Raw genomic sequence first — 15,248 nt, forward strand, 5'->3', positions numbered from 1 at the left:
GATAGCCTACTAGATAGCTGTTAGTTTTCTTCATTTAATCCCCAGGTATGCCAGTCCTATAAAGTATCGATTATTATGTTTATCAATCAGGGTGAACACATATATGGGAGCTGGTTTTCAACCCACTATCCTGACTCAGAGAGTGAGTTCCTTTCTTATTCCTTCCTGGGCCTGAGATTGAACCCCAACCCTGGTATGGGCTAGGCATGCTGAGCTGTACCCCCAGCTGAGCTGTTAAGAGCATGTACTACTCCTCCAGAGCACACAAGTTCAATTCCCAGCACCCATATCAAGCAGCCCACCAACATCTGTAACTCCAGTTCCAGGAGACCCAACGCCTTTGTCCTCTGGGAACATCTTCATTCATCTGTACACCCACAGACACACATATTTAAAAATAATTCAAATAAAAGCTTTTCTTTAAAAAGCTGTGTGCCCCTGACCTTGGCACTGGCAGGGTAAGAAGATTTCTGGATCTTTCTGGTCAGCCAGCCCAGCCAGCCCAGCCAAATCAGTGAGCTTTAAGTTGGATAAAACACCCCAACTCAAAAAAAGAAAATGGAGGGGCTAGAGAGACGGCTCAGCAGCTAAGAGCCCTTGCTGCTCTTCCAGAGTTTGCTTCCGAGCACCCAGTATTTATAACCACTTCTAAGTCTAGCTCCATGGAATTTAATGCCTTCTTCTGGCCTCTTTGAGCATCACACATAAAAAATTTTAAAAAATTATATTGTGAAATCATTGAAAAAGATCCCTGATACTGATCTCTGGCCTCTATCTACACTCACATACATGTGCATGTTCACCTGTGCCCTCACCCCCCCAACAAACGCGAATGCCTATACAGATGTTTACATCCTGACAGTTTAAAAATAATTTGGCCAAGGCCTCCTCCAGATTCATGCAATGAATTAACCAAAATCGAAAGGAATTACTTAAGTAGCAGTGATAGTAAGCAGGGAGCCACTGCAGAAGTCCAGGAGGGCTCCATACCCCAGGTCACTGAAACATGAGGCCCCATGTTCCAACTAGCCACAGAGGAGTCTAAAAGCCTCCACAGCCCTGACTGTGTGGATGACCCAGGATCAGTGAGGCTTCCTGATCTCCAGAGGCATGAGCTCCACCGAGTGTGTCAGGTAGTGGCTGCTATGTAATAGGTCACCCTGAAGCACAGCAGATTAAGACAGGGCAGACTGGTTCTTTCTGAGAGTCGGGAGTAGCTTGGATGGGTTTGAATCAGAGTGCCTCAAAGATGCTGCCAAACTGTCAACTTTCACTGGAATAATCTGTAGGATTGACCCGAGTTCACTCCCAAGATCATGGAATGGTACATGGGTCCCAGCTCTATGGTGCCGTCGTGAGCTAGCTAAGAATCCCCACAACATGGTTTTTTTTCATACTGAGTGATCCAAGAGGGAAGGAAGATGTAGTGTCTAGTCTTGGAAGTCACACACTTTGTGAGGCAGGGGCATAGCCAGAATGGGGATGTCGGGAGATCACATCAGAGGCAGATAGCCTTCCCAGGGACTCCAGAAGACACTCTGTCCTCTAAAGGGTGGACAGAGAGACACTGGACTGACTTCCCAGGGTTGGCTCTCAGTTTTCTTTTACACATGTTTGTTCCATCGGCCAAGCAAGCCCTGCCCATTCTCCAAGCCATGTTTGTTCCATCAGCCAAGCAAGCCCTGCCAATTCTCTAAGCCAACATTTCACACTTAGTTCCTATATCCCAAACCAGCTTTACCCAGACAGAACTGGTACCTGGCCCTTACTTGACCTCAACCCAAGCTCAATCTCATACCAAGCTCTAATTTGGGCAGCAAAATATCACAGTGATGTCATGGTGGCAAGGTGCATTCTCTGTCCCCATCTATGCTGCTGGCTTTGTAAATTGAGCCAGAAAGTGGCTGAGTGTCAAAGACAAATGCCCTAGCCCTGGTGGCTACATGGTCAACCCCACGAGCACTAACACTTCCTTGGTTCCCCTCTGCTTCCACAGAGAATAAGCAGCTGGGACCAAGAGTTCTGTGATATCTCTTCATAAAGCTGAAGTGGTCTTCATGGATCACTGGCCCAATGAGCCCAGCTAGATTTGTCTGTCTTGGCTCGGTATCAGATTGGTGCGGGGTTCCAGGAGGGTCACAGCTGTGCTAACAACTGTCCGTGAACTCTAGGTGACTAGAAAACTGAATTCTGGTGAAGAGGCATTCAATTCTGATGTCCCTGTCTCAGAAAGACCCATGTCTAACCTGGAGAAGGTGCACTTCATTGTGGGCTATGCCATCATGCGTCCCGGACTCAGGTCAGTCTACTCTGGCTTCTGATCAGGACATCAGGCCACATCATTGGCACTTAGTCCACGGTGGCATCATCTTATTATCTGCCTTGAGGTACTAGCTCTTCTCCTACTCTCTGGTCTGAGCCTCTAGGTAAGGCCTTGGCATAGTAGATGACAGAGCCACCCAGGGCTCTCTTCCTGACTTATTAAGAAAGTTGTGAGATGGTTTGGTTGGTAAAATGTTTGCTGCACATGCTTGATGACCTGAGTTTGATTCCCCAGAGCCCACATCATCAAAAAAACAAAAAACAAACAAAAAAAGCAAGTCAGAAAAGTAGTGTGAACTTGAACTTGTAATCCCTGTGCCGGGGAAGTAAGGTCAGGGGGATCTCTGGGACTTGCTGGCCAAAGAGTCCAACCAAACTAGTGAGTTCCAGGTCAAGAGACCCTGCCTCAAAACATAAGTGAGTAGTGTAGAGAGCAACCAAGGAAAACGTCTACAAGATCACACACATAGACACACACACACATTCCTGTGCACAAGAGGGGAGTAGGAGGACCACTGGCCAAACCCAGTTCTTGCTTTTTGTTTCTGTTTTTTGCTGGAGAGAGGTTTAGTATAGAGAGCCTATTAATTTTTTATTGAAAGATTTTTTTAACAAGATTGAATTTTAATATGATTTCTCCTATAAACCTTGGTCTCCGCAATAAAGATGCCTGCAGAATGTATTAACTGTTTTCTACAGTTATTTTTCCCCAACACAATTATTTTTATTTATTATGGCCAGACAGTTTTAAGATGGGTCCAAATGGGCTCGAGAATCACCCGCTTCATTTTGTTGTTTTGCTTTATTTTTTGAGGCTCACTGTGTAGCCGAGGCTGGCCTGGAACTCCTGATTTTCCTGCCTCAGTCTCCCAGGTACTGGGATTATTCTGGCTCTGGGTCTTCATTCTAGCACAGGCTTTAGTACAGGACCCTGTAAAGGAGAAAGTTCTTCATTATATTATATATGTTAAAATATATGTGCTTATATTATATATACTGCATGTGCAATTTGTTTTATAAGTAGGAGTTTGGGTTACCTCACTCAGGATAACATTTTTCTACTTCCATCCATTTACCTTCAAATTTCATAATCCTTTTTAACAGCTGAGTAATAGTCAGTTTAAATGTGCCACATTTTCTTTATCTATTCTTCTGTTGATGGACATCTAGGTAGTTTTCAATTTCTGGCTTTTATGAAAAAGAGCAGCAATGAACAAGGTTGAGCAAGTGTCTCTGTAGCGGGATGAAGCATCCTTTGGGTGTCTGTCCAAGAGTGGTACAGTTGCATCTTGAATTAGATCTCTTCTCAGCTGCCTGAGGAACTGCCACACTGATGTCCATAGTGGCCGTACAAGTTTGTACTCTCACCAGCAACGGATGAGTGTCCCCTTACCCCACATCCTCCCCAGCATAAGCTGTCATTTGTTTTATTGATCTTAATCTTGCCAACTGGTGTGAGATAGACTCTCAGAGTAGTTTTGATGTGCATTTCCCTGATAAGTAAGGATGTTGAACATTAATTTATTCTGGATCATTTATATTTCCTCTTTTGAGAATTCTCTGTTTAGATCTGTACCCCATTTTTAGTTGGGTTGTTTGTTTTCTTGAGGTCCAGGTTTTTTTAATTCTTTATACATTTTAGATACTAGCCCCCCCCCATCAGATGTGTAGACGGTAGAAATCAACAGTAGACAAGAAAGAGAGCACACAAATTCACAAAAGCTAAACAACTCGCCACTGAATGAAAATTGAGTCAAGATAAAAGTGGAAGAAGGGAATTAAAAATTTTCTAGAGTTAAATTAAAATGAATACAAAACATACCCATATTTATGGAGCAAATTGAAGAGGCAAGTTCATAGGACTAAGTGCCTATATTTTTTTAAAAAATTGGAGAAATTTCATCCTAAGTATTTCTTTTAAAAGATTTATTTATTATGTATACAGTATTCTGCCCAGAAAAGGGCACCAGATCTCATGATAGACAGTTGTGAGCCACCATGTGGTTGCTGGGAATTGAACTCAGGACCTCTGGAAGAGCAGCCAGTGCTCTTAACCTCTGAGCCATCTCTCCAGACCCATCATGGAATTTCTAGTAAATTGACACTCAAAAGTAGACACCACATCCCCTCTTTTCTCACTGCTGGAGGAGGTGACCATCTCCAGAGTATGGCATAGCCACTTAAGGCAGAGGAGAAGAAAAGTCATTTGAAGTAACTGTGAGGTTGAGGGAAGCAGGTTGGCTTATACATGAACCAGGGAGAGGACCAAGGACAGCAGCAAGGGCAAAGGAGGCCACCATGGGCAGAGGGGGTAAGGGAAGCAAAGACCCAAAGGAGGGGATATCTTGGAAAGAGGACTGAAGGCAACACCCTGATTAACTAGGAAGGGGGAGCAGGAAGAGGGCACCTGGAAGACATCGGGTGATGGGCACTTTCCTAGGCTGTGCTAAGACAGGGAAAGGTGGGATCCTCCATTGCCATGTGCCTGAGCACCCCGTTGGGCTCCTCTCTCAGACCCTGTGGTCTGTGTCTTTCAGAGATGAAATCTACTGCCAGATCTGCAAGCAGCTCTCTGGGAACCACAAGACAAGCAGCGTGGCCCGGGGCTGGATTCTGCTCAGCCTCTGTCTGGGCTGCTTCCCTCCCTCGGAGAGGTTCATGAAGGTGAAGAGAGCTGAGCTCGGGTGGGACTGGACTTGGGAGGGGGCAGTCTACAGCAGGGACAGGCTCTGAGTCCCCTGAACCCTGGGACAAGACCAGAAATCACAGCTAACGAGCAGCAATACTACACTGTTCTTGGCCTCCATTTTCACATCTGAGAGGATGCTTTACTTGGCTCCTTCAAGCTCCTATCCAGGATTGCAGGGCCACTGCCTCTGGTCCCAGGCACAGAAACAGTCTTCCAGACTAAGTTGGAGATGGACTGGGGGTGTAACTCAATTGGTAGCATGCTTGCCGAGCAGGCATGAAGCCCTGGATCCAATCCCCAGCACCACATAAACATGCTAATGATGTATGTCTGTACCGGCCCTGCAGAGGTAGATGCAGGAGAAGCAGACATAACTATCCCACAAGGGGTTGAACTTACTGATGGACAGTTAGGGTCTATCCTAGTGGTACTAGAACCCAGGGCTTCCTCTGTGCTGGGCAAGCGATATCAACTGAGCTACACCTCCAGCAATGAAGAGTTTTAAGTTGACTTGGGCAGAAAATAGAAGGCACCTCCATTCTAAATGTCCTCTTCTTCCCGCCATTTTCTCACCACTAGTATCTGCTGAACTTTATTAGTCAAGGGCCAGCCAGCTATGGGCCCTTCTGTGCCGAGCGCCTACAGCGTACCTTCTCCAATGGGGTGCGCTCAGAACCCCCCACCTGGCTGGAGTTGCAGGTAGGTGCTGACAGGAATGGGAGATGGGCAGTATAGGGTAGGACACCCTTATCCTTGGCTCCATCCACCTTCTCTATGGTGTCTTCTTTTTAAAACAAAATTATTCACTTATTTGTGTGTGTGTGTATCGGTGCACGTGCGCGCATGTGTACACGCACACCTGCAAAGAGAAGTCAAAGAAAAGCTTGCTGGAGTCGTCTCTCTCTTACTGTGTGGGTACCAGGAACTAAACTCAGATCACCAGACTTTTCAAAAAGCACCTCTACTTGCTGGGCCATCCCATTGCTCCCTCTGTTGCACCTTCTGGGCCACCCCGGGTACTTAGCACAGCAGATCCTTCAGTCTGCCTTCCTGTTTTCTTCCTGTCTCCTGCCTACCTGGATGGAAGATGCAGCTACTGTTCTTTGTATAGACCACAAACAGATTGCTCTTAGCTTCCAGAAGGTGATGGCCCTGCGAGTCGGCTGCTTTTGTAGCTCTGCTATGTGTCAGGAGCAGGCACCACCTCTCCCTGCTTGGTCTCAGACCCTGCGAGTTCCCACATCCTCAGTTACTCCAGACAACCAGGAGAGAGGGAGCACTCTGACTCACACAGTGCCCCGTGCTGCCCCACATGGAGACCGCAGGCCTCCTCTGTCCACATTTCTTCCACGGTCTCTCTTCAGTTCCTAAGTCCACAGGGCTTCCTCCCATTCGCCCTGAACTGTTGATGACTGTGAAGCCAGTCACACCCCCACAGTGCTGTGCTTAGGACCCAAGGGCTCAAACCATTAACTGAGTCAACCTCAGCACCCTGGGTTTTCATCTGAGTGTGGCCAATTATGGCCTGCAGGCTGTACCCCAGGGATACAGAGACCACTATGTATCAAAAGTCCATGACTCACCAGCTACAAATGGGCAACACAGACCATTGGACAGGGTGCCAAGTCTCAGCCAGACCCTGGTATTCTGAGGGCCTCACCCACAGGACTTCACAGGGACAAGCAAACTTAGGCATGGGAGCCTCTAGAGCTGGCAGTTCTGGGACCCAGGACTACAGGCGCCATCTGTCTGTCCCCAGGCCGTCAAGTCCAAGAAGCACATCCCGATCCAGGTCATCCTTGCAGCTGGAGGGAGCCTGACTGTCTCTGTGGATTCTGCCTCCACATCCCAAGAAGTCTGCCAGCACATCGCTCAGAAACAGGGCCTCAAGGACCAACTGGGCTTCTCCCTCCAGGTCGCTGTGTACAACAAGGTATCAACTGGGGGTCTTGGCCTACACGTGGCCTTCCATATACACCAGAGCCAGAGAACCCTGAAGCACAAGTCTGCACCTCATTAACCTGCCCTAGCTGCATCCTCAGCCATCATACACACTCTCATGGGCATGCACATCCATACACATGTGTGTACAGACATTAATATGTATACGTGCACATATATACACACATCAGAAATGCCTCATACAAAATGTCCAGTCCTTCTGCCTGCATATTCATAGGCCAACAGTTGCATCTTTATCCAGACAGGGCCACACATGAGCCTTCCCCACCTCACCCCAAAACTCAGGAACACTAACTCTTGCCTGGGAGAATCTAACTCTACCTCCTTTGGGAGAGTTTTTGGGAGCGATGGACAGACTATGATCCTTATAAAGACACCTTCTGAGGGCTGAGGAGACAGTTCAGTAGGTAAAGCATGGGCAGTAAACATGAGGACCTGAGTTCAATCCCCCAGAGCCACATAAATAATCTGAACAGGGTGGCATTTGCTGCAATACTTGCTCTGTGAGAGATCTTATCTCAAAAACTAAAATGGAGATCAATTAAGGAAGACTTGCTACCCACCTATGACCTCCTCAAGCATGCATGTATATATGTACATGTATATACAAAAAGGGAAAAAAGGAAAGAAGCTTCAGTGTCCAGGTGGACTCAGGAGTGGTTTCTTGGCTGACACAGGGCATCACAGTCTCTGTCTTCCACACAGTGTTAAGGGTAGGTATCTCCATGGGTCTTGGCACATACTAGCTGTTAACCTCTCTTGCCCCCCGATTCTGGCCTCAGTTCTGGTCCTTGGGCAATGGCAGTGACCATGTGATGGATGCTGTGGCCCAGTGTGAACAACTGGCCCGGGAGAGGGGAGAGAGCCAGCGCCAGTCCCCCTGGCGCATCTACTTCCGGAAGGAGTTCTTCACCCCCTGGCATGACTCCCGGGAGGACCCTGTGAGCACTGAACTCATTTACTCCCAAGTCCTCCATGGAGTGTGGTCTGGCGAGTATAATTTTGAGAAGGTGAGAAGCCCTGAAAAGTAGCCTCATTCCTAGCCTGTGGCCATCGGGATGCTCCATAGCAGAGGGACCCAGAGACAACAGAAGTAATAAAGAATGCGGAAGATAGGAGGCAGAGGGATGAGGAGGTAGTGACAAGGGTCGAGTGTGGGACCTAAACTGGGCACAGCCATCTCCCCACAGGCCTGGCCTGTGTCTTCTTCCAGTAGGCTGCAGGTTTGTTGGGGCATCTGAGATCCTGGGCACCCACAGCATCGGGCAGGGAAGGCCTCCCTATCTGCCTCTCACAGCAGCTGCTCCACCAGGTCCTGGGGATCAGGAACGTGGGCCTCAGACCTGAGGCTGTAACTCAGTTGGTAGATTGGTCCCTAGCCCCACATAAACTGAGTCTGGTAGTGAACACCTGTAATCCCCACAACTGGAAGGTGAAGGCAAGAAGAGCAGGAGTTCAAGGTTATTCTGGGCTATATAGGGAGTTTGAGGCCAGCCTGAGATACATGAGACCTATACTAAGCTCGGAGGAGGGGGCCTGGAGAAGGGACAAGGAGGAAGAAAATGCAGAGGAGAAGGGGGAGAAAAAGGAGGGGAGGAGAGGGGAAGGGAAGGGAAGGGAGAAGGGGAGCCTTGGGTCCACATCTGGAATGTATAAAATGCCAAGAGCTCTATCAATGGGGTGCACTGTGGTGCTGTGGCAGCAGGTGCAAACCCTGTGGCAATCCAGGAGTCCAGGGTCCCAGCAGCCACAGCCATCCCAGAGGTCTGCCTGATAGGACGGCCTCTGTGCTGTCTTGGCATGGAGGACTACAACCACTCAGAGCTGCAGTGCTGGGGAGGGGTTAGGATAGGTGGCTGCTCCTGCTTCCTACCTCATCTGAGGGGCCGGTAAGACCCACGGCGCTGAGGCAGGAGCAGGCCCTTACGCCTCTCACGCTCCCGCTGTTGCTGGCACACAGGAGGAGGAACTGGTGGAGATGCTGGCCCGGCACTGCTATGTGCGGCTTGGGGCCACGGTGAAGAGCGGTGCTGTTCAGGAGCTGCTGCCCAGCTGCATTCCTGCCAAGCTGTACCGGACCAAGTCTCCAGAGAAGTGGGCTAGCATTGTCATGGCGGCCCATGCCAAGGTCAGCTGTGGCAGGCTGGGCACTCTGGCCCTGAGCCTTTCCTTGAGGCAGTTTGAGAGGGATTGGTCCCTTCCCCCATGACATGTCAAGGTTTGGAAAGCTTTAACAGACACAACCCTGACTCAAGGGACAAGTGTCTCCTTTAGCTCAACACCTCACCACAGGTTCCTGTCACTTGCTGCCCTCCTCCCTCTCAGTCTCAGGTTTGTCTGCCCAGCAGCACCTAGCTGGCCCTGTCTTCAGGGCCAGAGATTTCCACAGCTGCTGGATGCTGACAATTCTGTGACCTTGGCCTAGGCTCATCATTACTTCCCTTCATGCTCACCCCCCAAGCCTCTCAATGTCCCCTCACTGGGCACATGGGAAATCTTAGGTCAGTGTGTAGACAGACATTTTAAGTGTTTGGTATATGTGGCAAATGGCCAATGCACCCTTCATATATGATGTGGCCTTTAACACGTTTAAAGTCAGTGCATGAATGTTTCAAGGTAGAAACAAGAAATGATGTTTGGTCCATCACAGACACAGCACGGTGGAGCATGTTAGGAAAGAAAAAGACAAGCCTGATAAAGAAGGGAACTAGAAGGAAGGAAAGAAGCAGACACCTCCGCAAGGTCCCAAATATGAAGAAAGCCAGAGTGAGGTACCCAGGATCCAGGGACACACAGCAAGACGGTCCTCATAGGCATGCGTTGACGACAGTGAGCCTATGCTTGCCATCTCCTATTGCTGTGACAAAACAGCATGTAAAAGGAGGAAGGGGTGTGGGGATGGCTCCGTGGATAAAGAGCTTGCTGTGCAAGGCTGACAACCTGAGCTCAGATCTCCCAACCCATGAAAAGCTGGAGGAAGTAGCACAAGCGTGTGCAAACCCAGTGCACACCTACAGGGAGATGGGAGGCAAGGACAGGAGAGTCACTCTCCAGAACCCTGGGAGGCAGCTAGACAGGCGCATGCCACAGTGAGCAACAAGAGACCTTGTGTCCGCTTGATGGAAGGCGAGGACCAACACTGGAGCTCCTTTGCCCTTCCATATGGCGGGGTGATGGAGGTGGTGTCTGGGGTTTTCCGCTCCATATAGGCCCCGTATACCCAGGCCAAAGCCAAACCACTGGCGGCGAAAGAGCAGACAGTGGAGGCTGCCCGTTTGCTGTGGCCCCTGCTCTTCTCCCGGCTATATGAAGTCACCACACTCTCCGGTAAGAGCATCTGGTGTGGTGGTATTGGGGAGAATAGGGGGCTGCCCCTGGTGGCCAGCATGGCCTTCACTCTGGGTCACCTTCTGGCCAGGCCCCAGCCTTCCCAAGACCCAGCTGATTTTGGCCATTAACTGGAAGGGGGTGTGCTTTCTGGACCAGAAGGAGAGGACACTGCTGGAGCTGTCCTTCGCAGAGGTCATGAGTCTGGTTGCCAACAGGTAAGCCTCAAGTCTGTTACTTCACAACCTGAGTCCTTGGTTTAGGTGTATGTGGAACTCAAAGACAGATATGGAGAGGGGGAACTTGCTGTCCTCAGGAACCAGGATGCAGTAGCCAGACAAGGATAGCAACCACAGCACGTAGGCATACCCCCACTCCTAGGGTTCCAACTCCTAGGGATTCTTCCAAGAAATCTGGGAAGTCCTCCCCCGGCTCCACTACAGCTCTTTGCTCACAGTCTCGACGGGTGGCCTGCACAGTACCACTGCTCCCTGGGGTCAACTGCCCAGCACTTTCCTGGACAATTGACATCCTCATAGCATCCCTTGTTGTATTAGTGAATTGTCTTCTTGCCGTGCAAAGCTACCTAGCATAAGCAACTTAAGGAAGTAAGGTTTGTTCTGACTACAGCTTGAGGGTCCAGTCCGTCATGGCAGGCAAGGCGAGCAGCTGGTCCCATTGTGTCTGCAGTCAGGAAGCAGAGAGAGAGGAAGGCTGCTACTTAGCTCATTTTCTATTCGGTCTGGATCTGAGCCTATGGAATGCTGCACCCGCACTTAGGGTGGGTCTTCCCACATCAGTTAACCTAGAAACCCTATCAGATATACCCAAAGGTTTGTCACATAGGTAGTCTAGATGCTAACAAAGCCACAATCAATATTAACTATTTCACCCATTCTGTAGAGAAGTAAACTGAGGCACACCAGCTGGGTAACTGTCCCACGGTCCAGGGTAAGCCTATAGCATTCTGTGTGGTGTTCCTCACTTTCTACCATACATGCAGGGGAGTGGTGCACCCCACTGCCTCAGACCCAAACATCTGCTGGCCACTTGTCTATCACCTAAGATACTGCCTGGGACTTGGACCTACCTGGATTCAGACCAAGCTCTTTCGAGGACCCTGGAGGACTCCCTCGTTTCCCCAAATGTAGCAGCAGAATTGTGACCTTCTCAAAGGCTGCTTGGGGGCTGAATCAAGAGAGAATAGGGCAGACTCCAGGTCACACTGCATGCTTTGTGCCCTCAGGGAGGCCCCAGGTGGCCAGAGACTGCTCCTGTCCACACTGCATGAAGAGTATGAGTTCGTCTCCCCCAGCAGCGTGGCCATTGCAGAGTTAGTGGCCTTGTTCCTGGGAGGCTTGAAGGAGAGGTCTGTGTTCGCCATGGCCCTGCAGGACAGAAAGGCCACAGGTGCCCACTGGGAAAGGGATGGGGTGGCAGCTCATGGATCTAGTAGATAAGGGTGGCTTTCTCATATCCACAAGACCCAAAGCAGGGTTTAGAGATGCAAGCATCCATATTCTGGGGTCAGCAAGCTTGCCATCTGAAGGGGGTAAAGGAAGACATCTTACACATATATCCCAAGGCCACCAATGCTTCCAGTTATTAGCAAGGTTAACTCATCCCTGGAGGGACTTACACACCATCCCCACAACCATCCCATTATCCCATTCTACAGACACCAGACCAAAGGCTTAGAGAGGGGATAATTCACCCAGCACCACGCAGCTACCCTGAAAGCCCTTACTCCAACAAGAGCTGGGCTGGAACCTATAGACCAGCGTCAGGCTCCAGACCTGAGCCATAGACACTGATTACATGTGCAGGCAAACTAATAGAAAGCCAGATGAAAAGGCTCTGTAGGAGCCTTAAACTCTGTGAGGAGCATCAGGCCAGAGAGGGTTGTCCTGAAACCCTGTTAGTCCTCACTCACGGCCACGTAGGAGATATCATCAGAGGCTTACAGATCTGCACATGGGCTCAGAGGTCAGGTCATAAAGCACTCTGGCCAGACATATGAACCCCAGCTGTGCACGCTACCTCCTGCCCAGCCCCCACCTGGCTCCTAACCAGGCCCCAGCAGTCTATGAGGCTGAGGTTGCAGTGGGAATTCCCATGCCTTGCCCACCCAGGGCACTCAGGTGACAGACATTTCTGCACCATCCTCTCAGAGTGGCCTTGGACCCATAGTTCTGTGCCTCAGTTTCTCCATATGCCAAAGGATACCATCTATGAAATGCCAATGTGTTCTGGGGACTTGGAAGAGCCCTCAGCAAATGTGACATTCTTGTCTCTCTATATGGCGGGGATCTACAGATGACGCTACCCTTCTGCCGTTCAAGAAAGGGGACTTATTGATCCTGACCAAGAAACAGGGACCGTCAGCCTCGGAGAACTGGATCCCAGGGCAGAATGACAGAACAGGCAAGACAGGGCTGGTGCCCGTGGCCTGCCTCTACATCATCCCCTCGCTCACCAAGCCCTCAGCCCAGCTGCTGGTATGTCACACGCAGTCTCTGATTAGATGGGACACTGTGAGCAGGGTCCTGGGATGCTTAGCCTGGGACCTCACTCACCATCTTCCTTTAGAGATCCAGAGGGGCCATATGGGCTTTAGGGCAGCTCTGCCAATCCCCATTAACCCGAGTGATGGTGAAGCTGACATACTTATGTAGACACTTAGTAGGAGTTGGTGAAGGTCGTTCTCTTCCCCTCACTCACCATGGAAATGTCTTGGGAGCAAACTCAACCTTCCTCGTCCCAGGGTTCCACATTATCACCTGCCCCAAGAGTACCCGTGTGTGCCAGCCTGCCCCAAGAGCTGTCCTTTGGAAAGTCAGAGACAGGCCTACAACTCAAGGTTGCTGTCCACAGCAGCTCCTAAATCCCGGAGCAGAGGTGTCCTAGGGTTGTGAGACCCACAGTGGTCACCCCGAGAACAGGGTGGGACAGTCTCCACAGCTATAGATGCTAATCTAGCTAAAGAAAAGGAACAGAGTCGGCAAAGGCCTGTCACCGCTGCGTTCTGGGCAACTCACTGAAGCAGCTAACTCAGGAGAAGCCTGAGGGAAGAACCTGGCGGGCAGTGGCCCCTGGGTAACCACGGGGCTGCCCCCGCAGAATTTGCTGGCCATGTCACCAGAGAAGCGGAAGCTGGCTGCCCAGGAGGTGCGGGCTGCAGAACCACGACTGGAGGAGCAGTCCACGGAGTCACCCTATACCCTGGAGGAGTTCTCCTACCAGTTCTTCAGGTGCCCCCTTTCCCCGCCAAGAACTACCAGAATGGGGTGACGGGTCAGCCGTGGGTACCAGAAGGGGAAGGCAGCAGCCGCTGTGAAAGGCCAGATGGGCCAAGAAAACCTTGGCACACGCCCTCACAATAATTCTGTCTCTGGCAGGGCCCCAGACAAGGAGACCATCAGCAGGTCCACCATGCCTATGGCCCGCAACCGAGGCCACCTGTGGGCCTACTCCCCAGAGCCGTTGCGCCAGCCACTGCTCAAATGTGTCCACGACAGAGCCAAACTTCGGGATCCCGCCTGTCAGATCTTCCTTGATATCCTTCTCACCAGCCACGTGGGGCTGCACCAGGCTCACAGCTACCTATGAGAAAGCACCTTGCAGAGTCAATACTCAGCTTCCTGCAAGGATATCTGAGGCTCAGTAAAGGGACTGGAGAAAATGTCCACATGAGATGGAGCCCAGTTTAGAGGCCAGCATGAGCCTGGGTCAAAGGCCAGTGAGGGGCTTGATTCAGGGGGTCAGTGTGAGCCTGGATCAGGATTTAGAGTGGACATTGGTCCAGAGGTCAATTTGGGATTTAGTTCAGGGGTCAGTGTGAGCATGGTTCACGGAGTCAGCGAGGGACTTGGTTCAGGGTTCAGCCCGGACCCCGGGGCAACACTGGGCCACGGTTAAGGCTCTGGTGGAGGTCCAGCCTGAGGCTGCCTACGTACTGTTCTCCTTCACGGTCACACCCATTCTCAAGTACACAGGTGACTACCCTTCCCGGCAGTCATGGAACAGCCTGGAGCTCACAGACCAGATGTTCTCCTTAGCCCTGCAGGAGCCAGCCCTTCAGGATGAGCTCTACTGCCAGATCCTGAAGCAACTGACCCACAACTCAGTCAGGTCTGCCAAGGTGTAGCCTCCTGTCCTAGGCCCTGGACTAGGCCTCTGCTAGGAGCAAACAGCCACACATATGTCTGGATCCACACCCAGCAGCCAAAGTAGCATGGGAAGCCTAGGGCCCTGTGTGGTCTGCTAGTATCCCAGGATGGCTGGTGGAGGGCGGACAGTCCTGCCCCGGCCCTACACCCTGCCCACTGCCATCCTGCTTCAATGTGACCTGGGCAGGCTGTGACCTCCCTGAACCCATTTCCATGAAATTGACAGTAGCATGTCATCAGGACATGAAAATGCCCTGTTGCACTGGGCAGCTGGATTGTAGGCTGGCTAATGTAGCCTTGGTGTGTGCTGTGTCCCTCTTCCCGCTTCCCATCCAAGCTCCCAAACCCACAGACCCAAATGATCCATCTCTGCTTTACAAGTGTCTGGTTGGCTTGGGCACAGTCTAGAGCCCTGCCTCTGACAGGAGCTTCCCCACAGGTACAGTGAAGAGCGAGCCTGGCAGCTGCTATGGCTCTGCACAGGCCTCTTCCCGCCAGGTAAAACGCTGCTACCTCACGCTCAGAAGTTCATAGACTCCCGGAAGAAAAAACCTCTGGCTCCTGACTGCAGTCGCAGGCTCCACAGGGTTCTGAGGTAAGCCTGCTGCCTCACACCCTAGAGCACCAACCCTGGGCCTCAAGGGGATATAGAGGGACATGGCTCTGTGTGACCTCGTGGGACCAGGCAGAGGAAGGGACAGAAGGTCCAGGAGGGTCCCAGGGAGGCCTGGGTGGTCAGAGATGCATCTATCAAATTCAATAGCCATCTTACCCATGGC

The 15,248-nt window shown here is 50.9% G+C and overlaps 1 protein-coding gene across 1 annotated transcript in view; it reads left to right on the top strand.

Annotated features, from left to right (window-relative positions):
- Positions 1 to 15,248, top strand: part of Myo7b (myosin VIIB) — a 64,144-nt gene that overhangs the window by 42,935 nt on the left and 5,961 nt on the right. Inside the window, exons 24-37 of the mRNA XM_057788739.1 lie at positions 2,172 to 2,299; positions 4,860 to 4,986; positions 5,591 to 5,710; positions 6,771 to 6,944; positions 7,756 to 7,983; positions 8,934 to 9,101; positions 10,183 to 10,300; positions 10,392 to 10,518; positions 11,547 to 11,710; positions 12,617 to 12,798; positions 13,421 to 13,551; positions 13,699 to 13,856; positions 14,278 to 14,431; positions 14,909 to 15,064. Coding sequence (XP_057644722.1) covers positions 2,172 to 2,299; positions 4,860 to 4,986; positions 5,591 to 5,710; positions 6,771 to 6,944; positions 7,756 to 7,983; positions 8,934 to 9,101; positions 10,183 to 10,300; positions 10,392 to 10,518; positions 11,547 to 11,710; positions 12,617 to 12,798; positions 13,421 to 13,551; positions 13,699 to 13,856; positions 14,278 to 14,431; positions 14,909 to 15,064 — 2,135 coding nt within the window. The remainder of the gene's footprint in view (positions 1 to 2,171; positions 2,300 to 4,859; positions 4,987 to 5,590; positions 5,711 to 6,770; positions 6,945 to 7,755; positions 7,984 to 8,933; positions 9,102 to 10,182; positions 10,301 to 10,391; positions 10,519 to 11,546; positions 11,711 to 12,616; positions 12,799 to 13,420; positions 13,552 to 13,698; positions 13,857 to 14,277; positions 14,432 to 14,908; positions 15,065 to 15,248) is intronic.

This window comes from Chionomys nivalis, chromosome 14 (assembly GCF_950005125.1).
Source record: "Chionomys nivalis chromosome 14, mChiNiv1.1, whole genome shotgun sequence".
Classification (NCBI taxonomy): Eukaryota; Metazoa; Chordata; class Mammalia; order Rodentia; family Cricetidae; genus Chionomys; species Chionomys nivalis.